The sequence below is a fragment of the Symphalangus syndactylus genome, chromosome 7 (genome assembly GCF_028878055.3).
Source record: "Symphalangus syndactylus isolate Jambi chromosome 7, NHGRI_mSymSyn1-v2.1_pri, whole genome shotgun sequence".
Taxonomy (NCBI): Eukaryota; Metazoa; Chordata; class Mammalia; order Primates; family Hylobatidae; genus Symphalangus; species Symphalangus syndactylus.
Window position 1 is genome coordinate 9902496 of NC_072429.2, and position 17713 is coordinate 9920208.

General features: G+C 39.0%; 1 protein-coding gene across 12 annotated transcripts in view; it reads right to left on the minus strand.

Moving 5' to 3' along the window:
* UIMC1 (ubiquitin interaction motif containing 1) overlaps nucleotides 1–17713 on the minus strand; it is a 124996-nt gene that overhangs the window by 54410 nt on the left and 52873 nt on the right. For 5 of the 12 annotated variants that reach the window (XM_063642521.1, XM_063642520.1, XM_063642519.1 and 2 more), the window contains exons 4-8: nucleotides 15611–15735; nucleotides 14478–14583; nucleotides 13432–14168; nucleotides 4831–4892; nucleotides 2706–2782 (exon numbers count right to left, since the gene is read on the minus strand). In XM_063642521.1, the coding sequence (XP_063498591.1) occupies nucleotides 2706–2782; nucleotides 4831–4892; nucleotides 13432–14168; nucleotides 14478–14583; nucleotides 15611–15735 (1107 nt within the window). Of the gene's footprint in view, nucleotides 1–2705; nucleotides 2783–4830; nucleotides 4893–13431; nucleotides 14175–14477; nucleotides 14584–15610; nucleotides 15736–17713 lie in introns of all 12 variants that reach the window. The other 7 variants (XM_063642524.1, XM_063642522.1, XM_055285116.2 and 4 more) reach the window with 2 other exon arrangements.

Here is a 17713-nt window from a genome sequence, read left to right on the forward strand (position 1 = left end):
TGATACAGGAACCCAAACTAAAACCAGAAATTTATTTCAGAATGCAAATCCAGTAAGTTCTCTGTTATCTGACACTATACCTGCTGTACCTCTAACTAGCACTTTGCTTCACAAAACAATAAATGGCCAATGTCAGGCAAATAGAGCATCTGCAAGTTTCTAATGTATCTTCTGAATCATTAAGAAAGGATTAAATACATTTCTAGAATTAACTATATTTTAATACACCACAAATTTTTTTGAAAACTGGACACACACACACACAGACACACACACACCCCACCTTATTGGAAAAAGGCTTACAGCACATAAACTTCAAAATCCTCTCTGTCAACTTTCCCTAAAGGTATTTTCAAAAAGATATTCAGTATATTTAAAAATAAGAACCATTCACTGCTTAGATTATTGCAATAATAAAAAGTCTTCAATTATGCTTTCTGGGAATGGCTGAAATGTCCAACTAAGAGGGCATTAGCTTCTTGGAAATAAGCAATGCTAGAAGCATGCAAAATGTAGGCACAAGGCTATAATCCTGCTTCTTCAACTAAGTGAGTAACACTAAAAAGATACTGTAATCTTAAATATTAGACTCTTGAACTGTCAGAAATATGAAACAAAAGTAAACAGGTAACAGACTACTACACTAAATATGTGTTTCACCCATTTGGAACAAATTTTTTCAGATAATTTATATATATAACTTCCAAATTATATATTTAAAAAGAAACCCAGGAGTTTGGCTTCATGGTGAAGTAGTTATATTTTCTTAGCAAAAGGAACATTAATGTAATGAATACCTTTTGCAATCTCATTTAGAAGTGGTTTATGTCAGCAAACAGTTGGACTTAATTAGCAGGCTAATGACAGCAAGTCATGATCATAAAAGCTATCTAACCTCAGTATGAAAGGCCTGCTTTTCCCTCTCATTAACTAGGCCTTTCAAGATCAATATATTTGTGGGTTCCTCCTGCAAGATCCCATGGTGATGTCACACGCCATCATCCTAAACAGACTGAGTGATTTCCTTCTAGGAAGTCAGTAGTCCCAGACAGAGGGGGAAAGCTTTCTTTTCACAAAGGTAGCACAGCATTCTTGAGTGCTCTTGCCAAAATCTGAGCACTCGGTAGTGTAGTCTCTTAGTGGGTATTGTTAGGCAGTAATCCAAATACATTTCAGATGAATTAAGGAGCCACTTTCAATAAAAACCAACGTAGGCTGAGCACGATGGTTCATGCCTATAATCCCCAGCACTTTAGGAAGCCAAAGCGGGAGGATTACTTGAGCTCAGGAGTTTGAGGTCAGCCTGGGAAACACACCAAGACCTCATCTCTACTAAAAAAAAATAATAATAATAATTTTTAAAATTAGGTGTGGTGGCACATGCCTGTAGCCCTAGCTACTCGGGAGGCTGAGGAGTGAGGATCATTTGAGCCAAGGAGTTCAAGGTTACAGTTAGTGAGCCATGACTGCGCCACTGCACTCCAGCCTGGGCAAAACTCCGTCTCAAAAAAAAAAAGAAAAAAGCCAACATAGTTCAATTTTTAAAATAAATAAAGACCTTTATGATAGACTGCCAGATGTTTAAAAATATTTATAGGTCTTTCCTAGATTACATGCAAACTAAGTTTGAGTCTCTGCGGGAAAAATTGAAGGAAACCAAAATAAGAAAACTATGATTATCTCCAATCCTTATAGGCTATATGAGACCTGAGGGAAAACCAGATGTGACTTATGGCAACATCTGTATACTTGCTGTTCAAAGTTAAACATCAGTAGGAAGTCCCTCAATCTCACAGGAATGAGGCTAATGATCTTTTCAGAAAAGCCAGAAAGGAAAATATAGTCTAAAACAAATTCCTTAGAAAGTAGTGGTTCATATCACAAAATAACACTTCATATTACAATGATTCAGGAGTTTCTTAGATGGTATGTATCTTAGTTCATTTTACATTATTTTGTATATCTAAATCTATCCATGTGCAACTTTGAATGAGCATCTCTTCTGCCTAAAACAAAGTAAATATCTTTTAATTTTTACAATTAACAAAAAGCAAACTAAAGCACTTAATGAGGTTAAGCATCTTAGGTCTAAGATTAAAAATAATGACAGAACATGCACAAAACTCAATTTCTGGACCTCCTATGCAGTAAGACCCCAACAAATGGCAATATAAAAACTAACTACTAAAAGGCTGTGAAGTCCAGGCACAGTGGCTCACATCTGTAATCTCAGCACTTTGGGAGGCCAAGGAGGGAGAATCACTTAAGCCCCGAAGTTCAAGGCTGCAGTGAGCTATGATTACACCACCGCACTCCAGGCTGGGTGACAAAATAATTTAAAACAATTTAAAATAATTTAAACAAATTAAATAACAAAAGGCTCTGAATGTACAGTTAAGTAAATGCTATTCCTGATGCTTTGCTGCCATCTCTGATGAGGCCTGTAAACAATCAAGGAGACAAAAAAGTCATGTTAATTTCAAAACTAAATTACCCCTAAGGAGAGAAAAGATTGAGAATAAAAGTCAATGGCCAATAAAAACAACTATATGTGTATACATATACGAGTGTGGAGACATGTACATACACGTATCAATTACATATAAACCTCCAGAGAGCAGGTTTGAAGAGTCAGAGGAAAATTAATAGGCAAGAAAAGGTAGATAGGTATCAGAAATTCAGTAAAATCACAGTGGGGTACTTACCAGGACAAACAGTGATTTCTTCTGCAGAACTCTCTGGCATAAGGACTAAGCTTCTCATACTGGTCAAAGCAGCAACACTGAAAGAGAACAAAATCCCAAATGAATTCCCAGTAAAATAAATCAGAACACAGAGCCAAAAGCAATGGTGAGTCACTCACAAAGCCACAGGTAATCACAGATACTTGCTGCCTAATACCACAAAAGCACAACAGGAAAGCAAGGAATCAGTACTGAAAACTCTAGGCCAGAAATAAGGAAAATAAATACGCTTACAAATTCAGTTCCAGTGAAATCACTGAATGAAAACAAATTCCCTTTTGGAGTTTTCACAAAGGAAGGGTAAGAACTGTCTGTGAATATCACAGAAGACAAAAACTCCACTCCAATATAAGGATGTCAAAGGTGTTTTATAGCCTCCATCTCAGCCTTCTGAAGGCTAGAGATTTGTAAACTGCCAAGACACAGAGATTCTTCTGACAACATACTTTCTCTTCCTTTTGCAGTTAAATCTCCTCTTTATCTCAAGATGTTGCTTTCCATGCAACAAAAATAAAATACAATTCCAAACTGCCCTACAGCAAAAATCTGCCCACATAAATTGAATCTCTTTTCTAACAAAAACTTAATTATGAATGGCTTCCTTCATCCAACCTTCTGATTTTCCCTGACTGCTCATGGAGTGCAATCTCTTCCTGACATAGGAACACATAGCTGATCTGAGCATCTGAGCTAGCCCCCTCATGCTTCACAGGGCTTTATGATTAGTTTGATCAAGTATGCAAGAGGATGCTCAAAAACAAAAATCCTCACAACAACCAAGAATCACAGAGAAGAGAGAATAGCTACAACTGAACTCATGATAAATAACTAAATCCTGACAGAAAACCACAAGTGATTTCTCTCTAAATAAAACATCTCATAGCATTTGTTATAAACCCCAGCCAGACACAGTTTACTCTGCATGTAACATTAGTGCTCTATTCAAAGGGTCCATCACAAAACAATTTTCTGACATTTATAAAATGGGCTAATCAATTTGAAGTCAAACCACATTGCCTGCGATTCCAACTCTCTACTGGTGACAAAGTGTATAATCATTTATTAAAACCTACATCTGCTCTGCACAAGGCTCACCACAATAAAGCAGAGAGGCCTACAGGGAGTAAAGGCCTACTCTGTTAAAACCACTTCCAAAACTGTCTTAACAGCAGGAAAATCAAACCAAAGCCATATTCTTTAGCCCTGGAAGGAATACCAAGTACTATCAACCAGAAGCCTAAGAAAGACCACCACCTTGACTACAGCAAATGGCAATTGGGCTTCAACTCTCATATGGGAGAACACAGTCATGCAGTTCAAAATTAAGCTCTTGAGAAAGTCTCAAAACTCAACTACCAGATAAAAAGGGCAAGTGGAAAGTAACTGGAAGCATGTTCCAGTTAATAGTGCAGTTTATAATTAATCAACTGCTATCTATTATTAAAGTAAGAAGACTCAGAAGGTAAGCCCATCAATCAATCAGCAAGAACAATGGAGGAGGTAATGCAAATACAATCGTTTACAGGAGATAGGAGGCACAAATGGATTAAAAGTGGCACAGGACAGACAGTGAGAGTGACACAGGCCCTGTGTGGACTGAATAATATGAAGACTTCAAATAGGATGTAAGTCTCAAGAGTAAATTTAAAAGATGTATAAGGTTTAGATATACAGAAAAAATAAGCATAAGCAGAGTTGGGGAAAAAAGAGAAAGGGGCTAAGAATAGAAGGACTATAAAGAAGTCAGTCTAGAGCCTTCAAATTGTTATAGAAAACTAGTGTAATTCGTTAAGAGAATTGCAGGATGTGACCGCTTTTCAGAAATAATGTAAATGAGATTTATGCCAAGATAGCTGGCCTGGACAAGATGACCTCTAGGATCTCTTCCAGCTCTTAATATTCTGAGCTTCTATGAGATGCACATCTGAGAACTTAGAGATAATAATAAAATTTCTCCTAGTCTTCACTTATAAAAGAGCTGAAAGTTCTCTGGCAAGCTGTCCACGTACAGTCTCACTCATGTGGTTCATCTCCCTTATGCTGGCAACCATCAGAGGAGAATTCATAGAAACATATGATCTCTCACCTTTGTGAAGCAGGTACAGAGTTTCCCTCTTCAGAAGTTTCTTCAACAATCCTTTGGGAAGACTGCAAAGAAATACGTAGTATCTTAAATATACAGGCACAGGTGAACTGGCTTCTCTTCCTGTTTTAAAAAAATTTAATTGTTCAATGTTCTCCCTCAACAATTAACAAGAAGAAAATATTTTCCATAAGCCAGTAAGTTTCAGTAAAACAAGCACATCCTGTAAAGTCAGAAGACTGGTATTTAAATCAGAACTAAATTACTTACTAACTTTGTGATTGGGTAAGTGACATCTGAATCTCTTTCCTCATCTTAAAATGGGTATTAACAATTGCCTCACAGAGTGTTGTGAAAATTAAACAAAATAATGTACGCAATGCACTTCATAACATGCAAGACCTATATCGATATTAATTGGTAAGTCAAATGAATTATGATTTTAGAAAAACAATCAAAAAGTTTGCGTAAGGGGAAAGGAAAATATAGAGAAAAGTTCAATTTTCAAAGGAAATACTGACTTGAGATAAACACTGCAATCTATGATCTCTGAGAAAAACCAAGCCATAACATAGGACATCAAAAGGGAAGGTTACAAAGATTCTTTTTGCTACAAATCTGCCACTATGGTTTTTATATCTGGCTACAGGATTATCTTTTCAGAAATGTAATGAATAGGGACTACATAAGGAAAGATTATTTTCATTGATTCAAAAATTATTTTCATTGATTAATGGTAGAGTTGGTGCAAATACCAACTCATTAAACATACATGCACAGAAGATCACAGAAAAAGCAGCTACTGCTGCCTTAGGCAGACTTCTGAGGAAGTGCCTGGACTGTGAGGCTTCTTCCACTAGACATAAAGCTACCAGCTGAAGTTTTCAAAGTTTCCTAATCAGATATGAATAACCTAAACAAGTTAGGCATCTCTTTATCAATCTCGCTACCATTCAAGTAAATGATGAAATACACTTAAAAATCAGGAATAGTTGAGTTTTCAGTCAAAAGGAAAGTTGTACAATAATAGGGAATATAGTCATTATGAAAAATAAGACAACCAAATTACCAAAGGACTAAAATACAACAGCAATAAATACTTAACCTGTCTCTTCCTTTGAACTCAGGGGTGATAAGGTTTTTATTGAACTCTCAGAAAGAAAGAAAGACGAGAGAGAGAGAGAAAGAGGATGCTGACACCTAGTGTCCATTTAACATAATTTTATAATGACTAGCCTTGGTCTTTAGATGCAATCAAAGCACTAGTAAGTTAGTTATAAGGCACCTCCATCTCTGCCTTAGGCTAAAGCATATCTCAAACCTTCTCAGTGTAATTGTTTAAAAAAAATATTGTGCTTCGGCCAGGCGCGATGGCTCACGCCTGTAATCCCAGCACTTTGGGAGGCCGAGGCGGGCGGATCACCTGAGGTCAGGAGTTCAAGACCAGCCTGACCAACATGGAGAAACCCTATCTCTACTAAAAATACAAAATTAGCCGGGCATGGTGGCTCACGCCTCTAATCCCAGCTACTCGGGAGGCTGAGACAGCAGAATCGCTTGAACCCAGAAGGTAGAGGTTGCAGTGAGCCGAGATCGCGCTATTACACTCCAGCCTGGGCAACAAGAGTGAAACTGTCTCAAACAAACAAAATCATTGTGCTTCTATTCAGTGCCAGGCCTGTGCTAATCACTTTACATTCCTTATCTCCTTTAATTCTCACAAGCAACTTAAGAAGCAAAAACCATTAAATTATTTTAAAAATAAGTGAAACTTCAAGAGGTTAATTTGCCCCAAATCATATAGTTGGTCAAAATCGTAGAGCTGAGACTTGCCTGACTCAAATCCACACGCTAAAAACTACTATTATATTGCTTACTCAGATGATCCTCTTCCTAATCATTTCAATGTAGAATCCCAAGAACGTCTTCATTTCAATACATTATTTTAATTTAGAAATTTATACCTCAATGGCAGTAATCTGAACATAAAGTGAGGTTCTTCCAGAATATGAACATAGGACAGCAAAATAAGCAAATAAAATTTAGACTACCCAAATGTAATCAAGGTAAACAGGAAAGCATGGCAGAAATAAAAATTTAAGGAAGCTATGGCCTAATCAAGACATCTTCTTCCTGGAGAAATAATATGTTAATAAGGAAGGGATGACTTGCATTGAATCTTTTTTTTTTTTTTTTTTTTTTTTTGAGACGGAGTCTCGCTTTTTCACCCAGGCTGGAGTGCAGTGGCTCAATCTTGGCTCACTGCAAGCTCTGCCTCCTGGGTTCATGCCATTCTCCTGCCTCAGCCTCTCCGAGTAGCTGGGACTACAGGCGCCCGCCACCACGCCCGGCTAATTTTTTGTATTTTTAGTAGAGACGGGGTTTCACCGTGGTCTCGATCTCCTGACCTCGTGATCCGCCCGCCTCGGCCTCCCAAAATGCTGGGATTACAAGCATGAGCCACCGCGCCCGGCCTATTTTTGAGACGGAGTCTCACTCTGTCGCCCAGGCTGGAGTGCAGTGGCGCAATCTCGGCTCACTGCAAGCTCCGCCTCCCGGGTTCACGCCATTCTCCTGCCTCAGCCTCTCCGAGTAGCTGGGACTACAGGCGCCCGCCACCACGCCCGGCTAATTTTTTGTATTTTTAGTAGAGACGGGGTTTCACCGTGGTCTCGATCTCCTGACCTCGTGATCCGCCCGCCTCGGCCTCCCAAAGTGCTGGGATTACAAGCATGAGCCACCGCGCCCGGCCTATTTTTGAGACGGAGTCTCACTCTGTCGCCCAGGCTGGAGTGCAGTGGCGCAATCTCGGCTCACTGCAAGCTCCGCCTCCCAGGTTCACGCCATTCTCCTGCCTCAGCCTCTCCGAGTAGCTGGGACTACAGGCGCCCGCCACCACGCCCGGCTAATTTTTTGTATTTTTAGTAGAGACGGGGTTTCATCGTGGTCTCGATCTCCTGACCTTGCGATCCGCCCGCCTCGGCCTCCCAAAGTGCTGGGATTACAAGCGTGAGCCACCGCGCCCGGCCGCATCGAATCTTAAAAAAAAAAATTCAAAGAATTATTATCAAAGGGAATTTTTTAATACTTAAAAGTGAAAATGGGGCTGGGCACAGTGGCTCATGTCTGTAACCCCAGAACTTTGGGAGGCCAAGGTGGGTGGATGCCTTGAGGCCAGGAGTTCGAGACCAGACTGGCCAACATGGTGAAACCCCGTCTCTACAAAAATACAAAAATTAGCCAGGCGTGGTGGTGCGTGCCTGTGACCCCAGCTACTCGGGAGGCTAAGGCAGGAGAATCACTTGAACCCGGGAGGTGGAGGTTGCAGTGAGCCGAGATCGTGTCACTGCACTCCAGCCTGGGTGACAGAGTGAAACTCCATCTTTAAAAAAAAGAAAAAAAAATTGAAAATGAATAGATAAATCATGTGGTCATCATAGAAATGTCCTCTATTGTGTGACAGTGGTAGTTTATTAGGTTTTTCCACAGACTAGTTGATCCATCCCTTAAAAATTCCATTTTCTGATTATTTCAACCCTCCAGACACTGTCATTCTAGAAGACAGTAGAAACAGGTCTGAGTATTCTGGTCACTGAAAATGTCTCTATTCCATAATAAATTAATAAATTGTCATTTTGTATATATATATATATCAGCGTGAAGTTTGGCAAATCAGTTCTCACAACCCCACGCAATCTGGTCATTTCTGATAAAAAAAAAAAAAATTCCAACATCTGGACTGAAAAATTAAGAATCAGATTCTGAAAAGTAGTAACCACATTAACATACTACCCTTTCCAACTCCTTGCCATAATGCTCTCAAGGTGATCTACAGGCCTTCATTAGCAACTTTATCTTGTCTCAGTGATGCCAAAAACCAGTTATCATCTGATTCTAAAGTTTTAATAACCTTACTATAGACTAAGTTATGTGCCCCATAGTGAATGTTTTTCTGAGTCTCTATTTTTGAGACTCTCTTGCTATCTCTACCAACCAAGAAGTCTCAAATACAGGCAGCTCCACCAAAGCTGTGTTCAATAGAGAATGTTTAACAAACGAATTCTTTCTACCCACATTTCCTGAAAGCAAAAGATTGAGAGGTAAAATTACAATCATAGGACTTTCATTATTTGCCTATAAAATTAGTTGAAGTTTGTTTTTTAAAGGTACAACTATTTGTTGGCAAGGCTGCAGTGAACTAGATATTCTCATACATTGCCAAATGGAGAGAATACAAATTTTAAGCCTTTCTGACGAGCAATTTGGCAATAAATATCAAGTCTTTATATTCATAACTCTTTAAGCCATCATTTTTATGGCTCACGACTAAGTACACTGATCAGGAATAAAGAAAAGTTTCATATAGAAAGATATGACAACTGAAATATCCAGCAATAGAAAAATGTTTAAAATATTATGGTAAATTCACAAACTGGAATATAATATAGCCATTAAAAGTGAAATATATAATTTAACATGAGAAAATGTTTACATGTTAAAGATACAAAAATAATATGATCTGAACCATACAAAAAATAGGTAATATTCTTTAAACTTTCCAGCATTTTTTAACATCTCCAAGTGATTTCTAAAATTAAAGTTAATGTCTATATCTTACTAGGTTGTCTGCCTTGTCTGCTTTCACTGAGGACTGTCCCTCACCCCTCCCATTCCCATTAGCAGTGGGCTCACAGCCAATTTGACAAGTAACCTCTGTCAAGCCACAGCTGACTGGGCTACCGACACCAAATGGGATATAAATCCTTTCCCTGAAAATTTAAAATTGGAATTGGGAGAGATTAAGTCTCCTGTAACCCATAATAAGTTTGAGAGCTATAGGATCAGTGTCTTCAACCTACACCTGAAAAACAAAAGCAAAGAATGCCAAGTCTGCAGGGAGAAGAATGAAGCAGACACAATATAACCATGAGATACAAAAAAATCAGATGCCCAGTACCTTCTTTGGGCCTGGTTATAGTTCTATTTTAAAACTTCTGAGGCCGGGCGCGGTGGCTCACACCTGTAATCCCAGCACTTTGGGAGGCCAAGGCGGGCAGATCACGAGGTCAGGAGATCGAGACCATCCTGGCTAACACGGTGAAACCCCATCTCTATTAAAAATACATAAAGAATTAGCCAGGCGTGATGGTGGGCACCTGTAGTCCCAGCTACTCGGGAGGCTGAGGCAGGAGAATGGCGTGAACCCAAGAGGTGGAGCTTGCAGTGAGCCAAGACTACGCCACTGCACTCCAGCCTGCGCGAGAGTGAGATGCCATATCAAAAAAAAAAAAAAAACTTTTGAGATACCTCATTTCCTTATAAAGTCCTCTTTTAATTTTTTTATTTTTATGTATTTATTTATTTATTTTAGTAGAGACAAGGTCTCACTATGTTGCCTAGGTTGGTCTCAAACTCCCAGGCTCAAATGACTTCTCCTGCCTCAGCTTCCCAAAATGCAGGGCTTATAAGCATTAGCCATTGTGCCTAGCCAAGTCCTCTTTTTAATTAAGCTAGCTTAATTCAGTTTACTGTAGCAAATAGTACCAACTGATAATACTACCTGTAGTATTTGGTGGCCTGGTCATGAAGTTAAGAGTCAAAGAACTTCAATCTAATTTTTTTTTTATTATTATACAAGAACTTCTATCTAATTAAGACCATCCACTAGATTTTGACTTCTTCCAGGCTACTGCAAAGGCAGTACTTTCAAACTTGACACAACACAGAACTTGACACAAGTCTATGATCTAGAGCTCTGGCCCCCGGGATCTTTCAAGCTAACAACTTGAATTACAATAAATCATTAAGTGTCACTCTTTGGAGTTAATGTATTATTTTAAGAAGCAGCATCTCTGAATTGGAAAGAACAAACTAAACATTTATCATAAGCATCATGTAACTTTCCTTTGGAAAAGAAACCAGTCACTAAAATAACTATTTCTTAAAAATGCCTTCTTTGCTGATATACCTTCAGAAAAAAAAATTTCTTTAAATAAAAATGCCTTCTCTTCCCAGACAACAATCTTTCCAGAATGTGAATGAAGTTGGTTACTAGGAAATAATGATTCCTAGAGGCATCTCCCCAGTGAATGACCTTTGATCCCTTAGAGAGAATTACCAGTTGTTCAGTACCTATGCTAAGCATTGCGGTAGACGTTTTACACAAATTCACTTTAATCATTAAAATAACTGTTGAAAGGAATTGTTATTGCCACTGTATAGACGTAAAACTGGGATTCAAAGAGGTTAAGTGACTTGCTCAAAAACACACAAATTACTTAAACACAAAAATCAGAACTCAACTCCAAATCCATGTTTTCTATGAAGCTCCTCAAAGTTACCATTTCTTGAACTTTTATCATAACACAAGAAAGACAGAATAACGTAATAGTAAAACAAAACCAAAAGTCAAAGTCTGGTAACAGAAATAGCAAGAAAAAACAGTATAGTCATAAAACAGAATACTCTTTAAAATTACAATTTATATATAAAGAGTTTATATTATTGCTTTTATAATATTCAAAGGGAAAAAGAAGATAAAAACTTTCATATACAATATAATCTAGCTACATCAGAAAAAGCAAACTAAATGTACCAAAATGAAGATTGGTTTCAATAAATTACTCAAAACCACTACAAGCAAAATAATAAATATACACCATTATGTAGTGGGAAAAAACAACCGGGAAACTATCCATACTTCATACCACAAAGGACTACTTTCTCTACTATATAAAAGGTATCCACAATACCTAATGCTAAATGACAAGTTAGTGGGTGCAGCAAACCAACATGGCACATGGATACATATGTAACAAACCTGCACATTGTGCACATGTACCCTAAAGCCTAAAGTATAATAATAAAAATTTAAAAAAAAAAAGGTATCCACAAACCAACAGATTATCAAAAGAAAAAAATGATAAGATCGAACAGACAGAAAAGGAAATACAAATGGGTCTTAGACATGTGAGAAAAAAGTTCAGCCTCACAAATAGTAAGAGATATGCAAATTAAGACTACACTGAGACGCCATTTTTCATCTCTCAGACTGGCAAAGATCAAGAAGTCTGACAATACTGCATTACCGTGGGTATGCAGAAACTAGTATTCATACACTGCCCAGTGGGAATGTAAATGTATATGATCTCTATGGAGGGCAATTTGGCAACAGCTAATGAAATTATAAATACATTTTTTGGTCCACCAATTACAGCTACAGAAAATTATCATATAATACAAATATCTTCCACGTGGATGAAATGTCTTCTGGACATTTTACTATCTGTAATAGCAAACTCTGACTAATCCACACATGGTATTTTTCACACCCAAAAAAAAAAAAACAAACATGAAGAAATTCTTTATATACTGTTAAGTAATGATCTCATTAGGATATTAAACGAGAAAAGTAGAAAATAATGTGTAAATCATTTGTGTAAAAGAAGGCAGGGAAAAGAAAATGTATTCTGCTTGTACCAGATAAAGTATCTTGGAAGGATATGCTAGAACTAGTAACACAAATTGAGTCCAGAGAGGGGAACTGGCTGGCTGGGTGATAGGGAGAAAAGTTAAGACTTTTTACTTATATATTTTTGAATTTTGAGCCATGTGAATATTGTTACCTATTCAAAAATTTAACCTTTTAGAAATAATAAAAATTTTTAAACCAGGCGTGTTGGCTCATGCCTATATTGCCAACACTTTAGGAGACCAAGGTAGGTGGATGGCTTGAGTACAGGAGTTCAAGACCAGCCTCGGCAACAAGGTGAAACTCAATCTCTACAAAAAATACAAAAATTAGCTCGGCGTGGTAGCGTGCACCTATGGTCCCAGCTATTGCGAGGGGCTGAGGTTGGGGGATCACTTGATCCCAGAGGTGGAGGCTGCAGGGACCCAAGACGGCATCAGTGCACTCTAGCCTGGGTGACAGAGTGAGACCTTGCCTTTATAAAAAAAAAATTTTTTTTAACAAAAAATAAATTATGGTTTATCTATGGTAGAATACGTCATCCATTAAGAAATGATCTAAGATAAACTATAAAGTAGGGAGAGGAACAAAACTTAAAACACAAGAGTCTTCATTTTGTTCAAAAAATTTTTTCATGTATTTTTGTATGCACAGAAATGATGATTGGCCAGGTGTGGTGGCTCATGCCTGTAATCCCAACACTTTGGAAGGCCAAGGCGTGCAGATCACAAGGTCAGGAGTTCAAGACCAGCCTAGCCAACATGGTAAAACCCCGTCTCTACTAAAAATACAAAAATTAGCAGGGCGTAATGGCAGGCACCCGTAATCCCAGCTACTTGGGAGGCTGAGGCAGGAGAACTGCTTGAACCCGGGAGATGGAGGTTGCAGTGAGCCGAAGATCGCACCACTGCACTCCAGCCTGAGCCACAGAGCGAGACTCCAACCCAAAGAAAAAAATAAAGGTAGTTTTTTTCTTCTTTATACTCTCCTGTACTTTCCTAATTTTCTATAGTGAACATGTATTACTTTAATAATCAAGGAGGGGAAGACCACAAAAGTAACAGGCAGCTAAAATAATCCTTGTTTTAATCTGTGAATAAATCATCCTTAATTACAGCATCACTGACCCTTACCTGACCATGACTGGTTGTTGGTTCTTCCTCCAACAAAAGTTTCTCTTTCAAGCTTTTAATTGAGCTTTCCTGGAAATCCTTGGTTTTTGAGTGCCAGTCAGATGCCCTAGACTCCTGCCTCTCCTCTTTGTCTTCATCTCCCATATCTTCTGAGATGCATTCATTTTTTTCACTAGCCTGCTCTCCTTGGCCACATTCATTCTGGATCAGAGAAGGAGGTCTAGGTAACACTGGTTCCCCAAAACCTTTTTTTTTTAGGAGCTGCCTCTGAGCCATTTTCAGGCTCTTTTGATAAACCTCCAACTGGCAGAGAATGACCTTGGTATACTGGTTAGGGTCTACTCCATCAGGGCAGAATGGAATACCCCAGAAGTAGTTCACAGTGCCCCCAGTGTCCTGGAGACCTTTGGCATCTGCTAGGGTAGGTAGACAGTGCCTAGATGTGTCCCCGCTACCCTGGGCAGCTTTGAGAAAAGCAGAACCCCTCCCAGTACTTTCCTGTGGCTTCCCACACTGTGTGTGCTCAGCCAAGTGGCCAGTACATCTGTCAAAAGATTTAACGTTCACATTCTCAAACACTGGCTGGCTTGACTGGTCCCAGCTTCCTGAGCTGCCAGAGACCGGCTCCTCTTCAGTTTTTTCAGTGTGGTCCCAAGGCTCCTCTCTTTCCTCAGCCTCGTTTCCCTGACTGATATGTGAGCCTTTAAACAGTGATGGAGGTACCAGCTGCCATACGCCTGTAGGTATTTGAGAAAAAGTAGGGCTAAGGACAAACTTTTTTATTAAGAGAGCTTGGTAAGCTATCACTTATCAAGAATTACATAATATGGGTAAGAAAGGCTCTTCTTTGGGTTTAACCAAATGTTGGTTTTTCCTTGGAGATAAAAGTATGCCGGATATTCTTATGATCTCAACTACTTCCTGATTTAACTTCTTTATTATCACCAAAAGGATCTGGGGTATTTCTGTATATCTACTCTCAGCATGAGATCCCTGTGGTACAGTTATACTTGATGAATGGAAGGAGTCAGAACAGGGAGACATGCCTTCAGTGAGCCCAGAGTCTGTGGTTTTCTCTTGGTGGGACTGGGAAGACGGTCCAGTGGCCAGAGGTCGAGATCTGGTAGCGGAAGCATCAGAAGGCCGGCAACTCTGAAACAAGTGATCCCATACCAGACCAGGTTTATTATTAAAATAACTATATATGAAGGGTCACAGGAAGGACAAGATAGGAGGCCACCGTTCGTAAGAGTTTCTCTTTCTAAAATGTAAATGGCTCAATTTAATTTCACAGCATATACTGAATGTCTATGTGCAAAGTTGTACTAGATCACTATACTAAACCCTTTTTTAAAATAGGGAGGCAAATGGCATAAAAAGATGGTTCAGGACCTGCCACTGGCAAGTATCCTTCACATTTAAAATCATTTCAGGCTGGGCGAGCTGGCTAATGCTTGTAATCCCAGCACTTTGGGAGGCCGAGGCAGGCGGATCACCTGAGGTCAGGAGTTCCAGACCAGCCTGGCCAACATGGTGAAACCCTGTCTCTATTGAAAATACAAAAAATTAGCTGGGTGTGGTGGTGGGCACTTATAATCCCAGCTACTTGGGAGGCTAAGGCAGGAGAACTGCTTGAACCCAGGAGGCGGAGGCTGCAGTGAGCCGAGATTGTGCCACTGCACTCCAGCCGGGGCAACAGAGTGAGACTCTATCTCCAAAAAAAAAAAAAAAATTCAGTTGTGCATATTCAAATGACAATTTAACTTTATTTGATTATTTTTTAACAAATGCCCGTTCTTTCTTCCCATAACCCACCTCTAGTTCTCATTCCTTTTGCTCTCCCACAAAACTAGAGAAGTTAGTATCTTATCTTGCTGCCTTTTGGGTTCATGGTATTCAGTAAGTCTTTTCAGAAGCTGTCAACTTATGATAATTCTTTCAACCACGAACTGAAAAATCCATGGGGTGGAAGAAAACTCCTTCATACAGAATTAACAAAATACTTCAAATTGGGTTAACCAACAATTCAACACAGACTTTAAAAAATTACTATGAGAATTTTTGTTAGGTGAAAACCCTATAAATGACTACAGCTGGTTCCTAATGCAACTGCAACACCACAGAAGTCAAAAATATTGCGGATCAATCTCCACAAACTTTTGCAACATGGTGTATTTACATTCAGGCTTTCAGCAATGGCTTTCCTCAAGAGCTCCTCTTCTTCCTCCTCCTGGCTGTTCACCTCCCTAGCTTCCTGCTCACTCATTTTGAGAGCCAGAGCAAACTGTTCTTCTTCTGTCATCTCTGTAAAAGGACAGGGAAAAGAGAGGGAGGGACACCACAAACACTGAATAAGCATGGAGGCAAGAAAGAGAATTATTAAACTTTTCAACTGAAGACACTACCAGACCACTTAGTACAATTTTATAATCTTGTAAATGAGGAAAACCCCAAAAGGTAAGGCGTTGGCCAAGATAATTAGCAACAGTTACAACAAGAATCCTGGGTTAACTAGGCTGTAAGCTGCCATGAAGGCAGAGTTTTTACCTACACTGTTCACTGTTATACCTCCAGCACATAAAAAAGTGCAGGGCACATGGTACGCAATAAATATTTGCTAAATGAATAAACAGAGGAATTAATGCCCACTCTAGAGCTTTTTGCTAAATACCACAATGCTTTATGCTCAACATTTAGCCAGAATAATTTTACTCTTCAGAATCCTTTGATTTACCCAATAGAAAAGAACATCCCTAGAGACAAGAATGTGGTCTCCAGACACCATTTTCCATTTAAAAGGAACCGGGGTACACTGAAGAAATGGCTGGTCCCAAGTCCAAAGCATAAAATGAACAAGATGAGCTAGAATATTTGTCACAGATGTAAGCAAGGAATCTATTAGACACTACTAGAGTCATATCGAAAGAACTTAGGAGCCAATTAAATAAAGTCCAAAAATGGAACCGGAGCATCAATAAAGATAATGAATGCAATGCATTAAATCACATCAAATATATTTAAATCTGTAAGTTCAGGCCAGGTGTGGTGGCTCACACCTGTAATCCCACCACTGTGGGAGGCCAAGGTGGGAGGATCATGCAAGGTCGGGAATTCGAGACCATAACGGACAACATGGTGAAACCCTGTCTCTACTAAAAATACAAAAATTAGCCAGGCATGGTGGTGGGCGCCTGTAGTCCCAGCTACTTGGGAAGCTGAAGAAGAAGAATCACTTGAACCCGGGAGGTGGAGGTTGCAGTGAGCTGAAACCATGCCATTGCACTCCACCCTAGGTGACAAAAGCAAGACTTCATCTCAAAAACAAACAAAAACAAAAACAACTGTAAGTTCATACTAATATTTTTAAAAAATACATAGACTAACCAGTCACTGTTGAAGAATGTCAGTGAATCAACTATTTGAAAACTGATAAATAAAATAATAGAATTGCTTTTACCCTACTTTTTCTACACAAGCTATACTACTGGGTAACCAAGCAGATTAAAAGCTCCTCTTTATAGAATTATTACAGGCCAGGCGCAGTGGCTCATGCCTGTAATCCCAGCACTTTGGGAGGCCAAGGCGGGCGGATCATGAGGTCAGGAGATCGAGACCATCCTGGCTAACACAGTGAAACCCCGTCTCTACTAAAAATACAAAAAATTAGCCGGGCGTGATGGCGGGCGCCTTGTAGTCCCAGCTACTCGGGAGGCTGAGGCAGGAGAATGGCATGAACCTGGGAGGCAGAGCTTGCAGTGAGCTGAGATCGTGCCACTGCACTCCAGCCTGAGCGACAGAGCGAGACTCCATCTTAAAAAAAAAAAAAAAAAAAAAAAAAAACCTATAGAATTATTACAGCTAAAAAACGTAAAAGAAATGACAGAATTAGAATATGACCATTTTGGATAATGTTTATGGAGGGGGATTTGGTAATGTCTAACAAACTACATAAAGTTATCCTTTAACCTAGCAGTCTCACTTCTAGCAACTTACCCTAAAGATACACTTCCAATTAAAAGGAGTATATATGCACATTTTTCATTGCTGCAATGTTCAAATTTGCCAAACACTGGAATCTATTTAATAACCACAAACTGTGGTACACACACATACAGATATAAAAAAGAACAAGGAGTATATCTATGGACTGGGAATAATGTGATTTCAAGGATATGTTATTAAGTAAAAAATAAAGTACAAAAGAATTTATGGATAATATGCTACCTTTCACATAAGAAAGGAGAAATAAGAAAATGTACATACACCTATTTATTTGTACAGT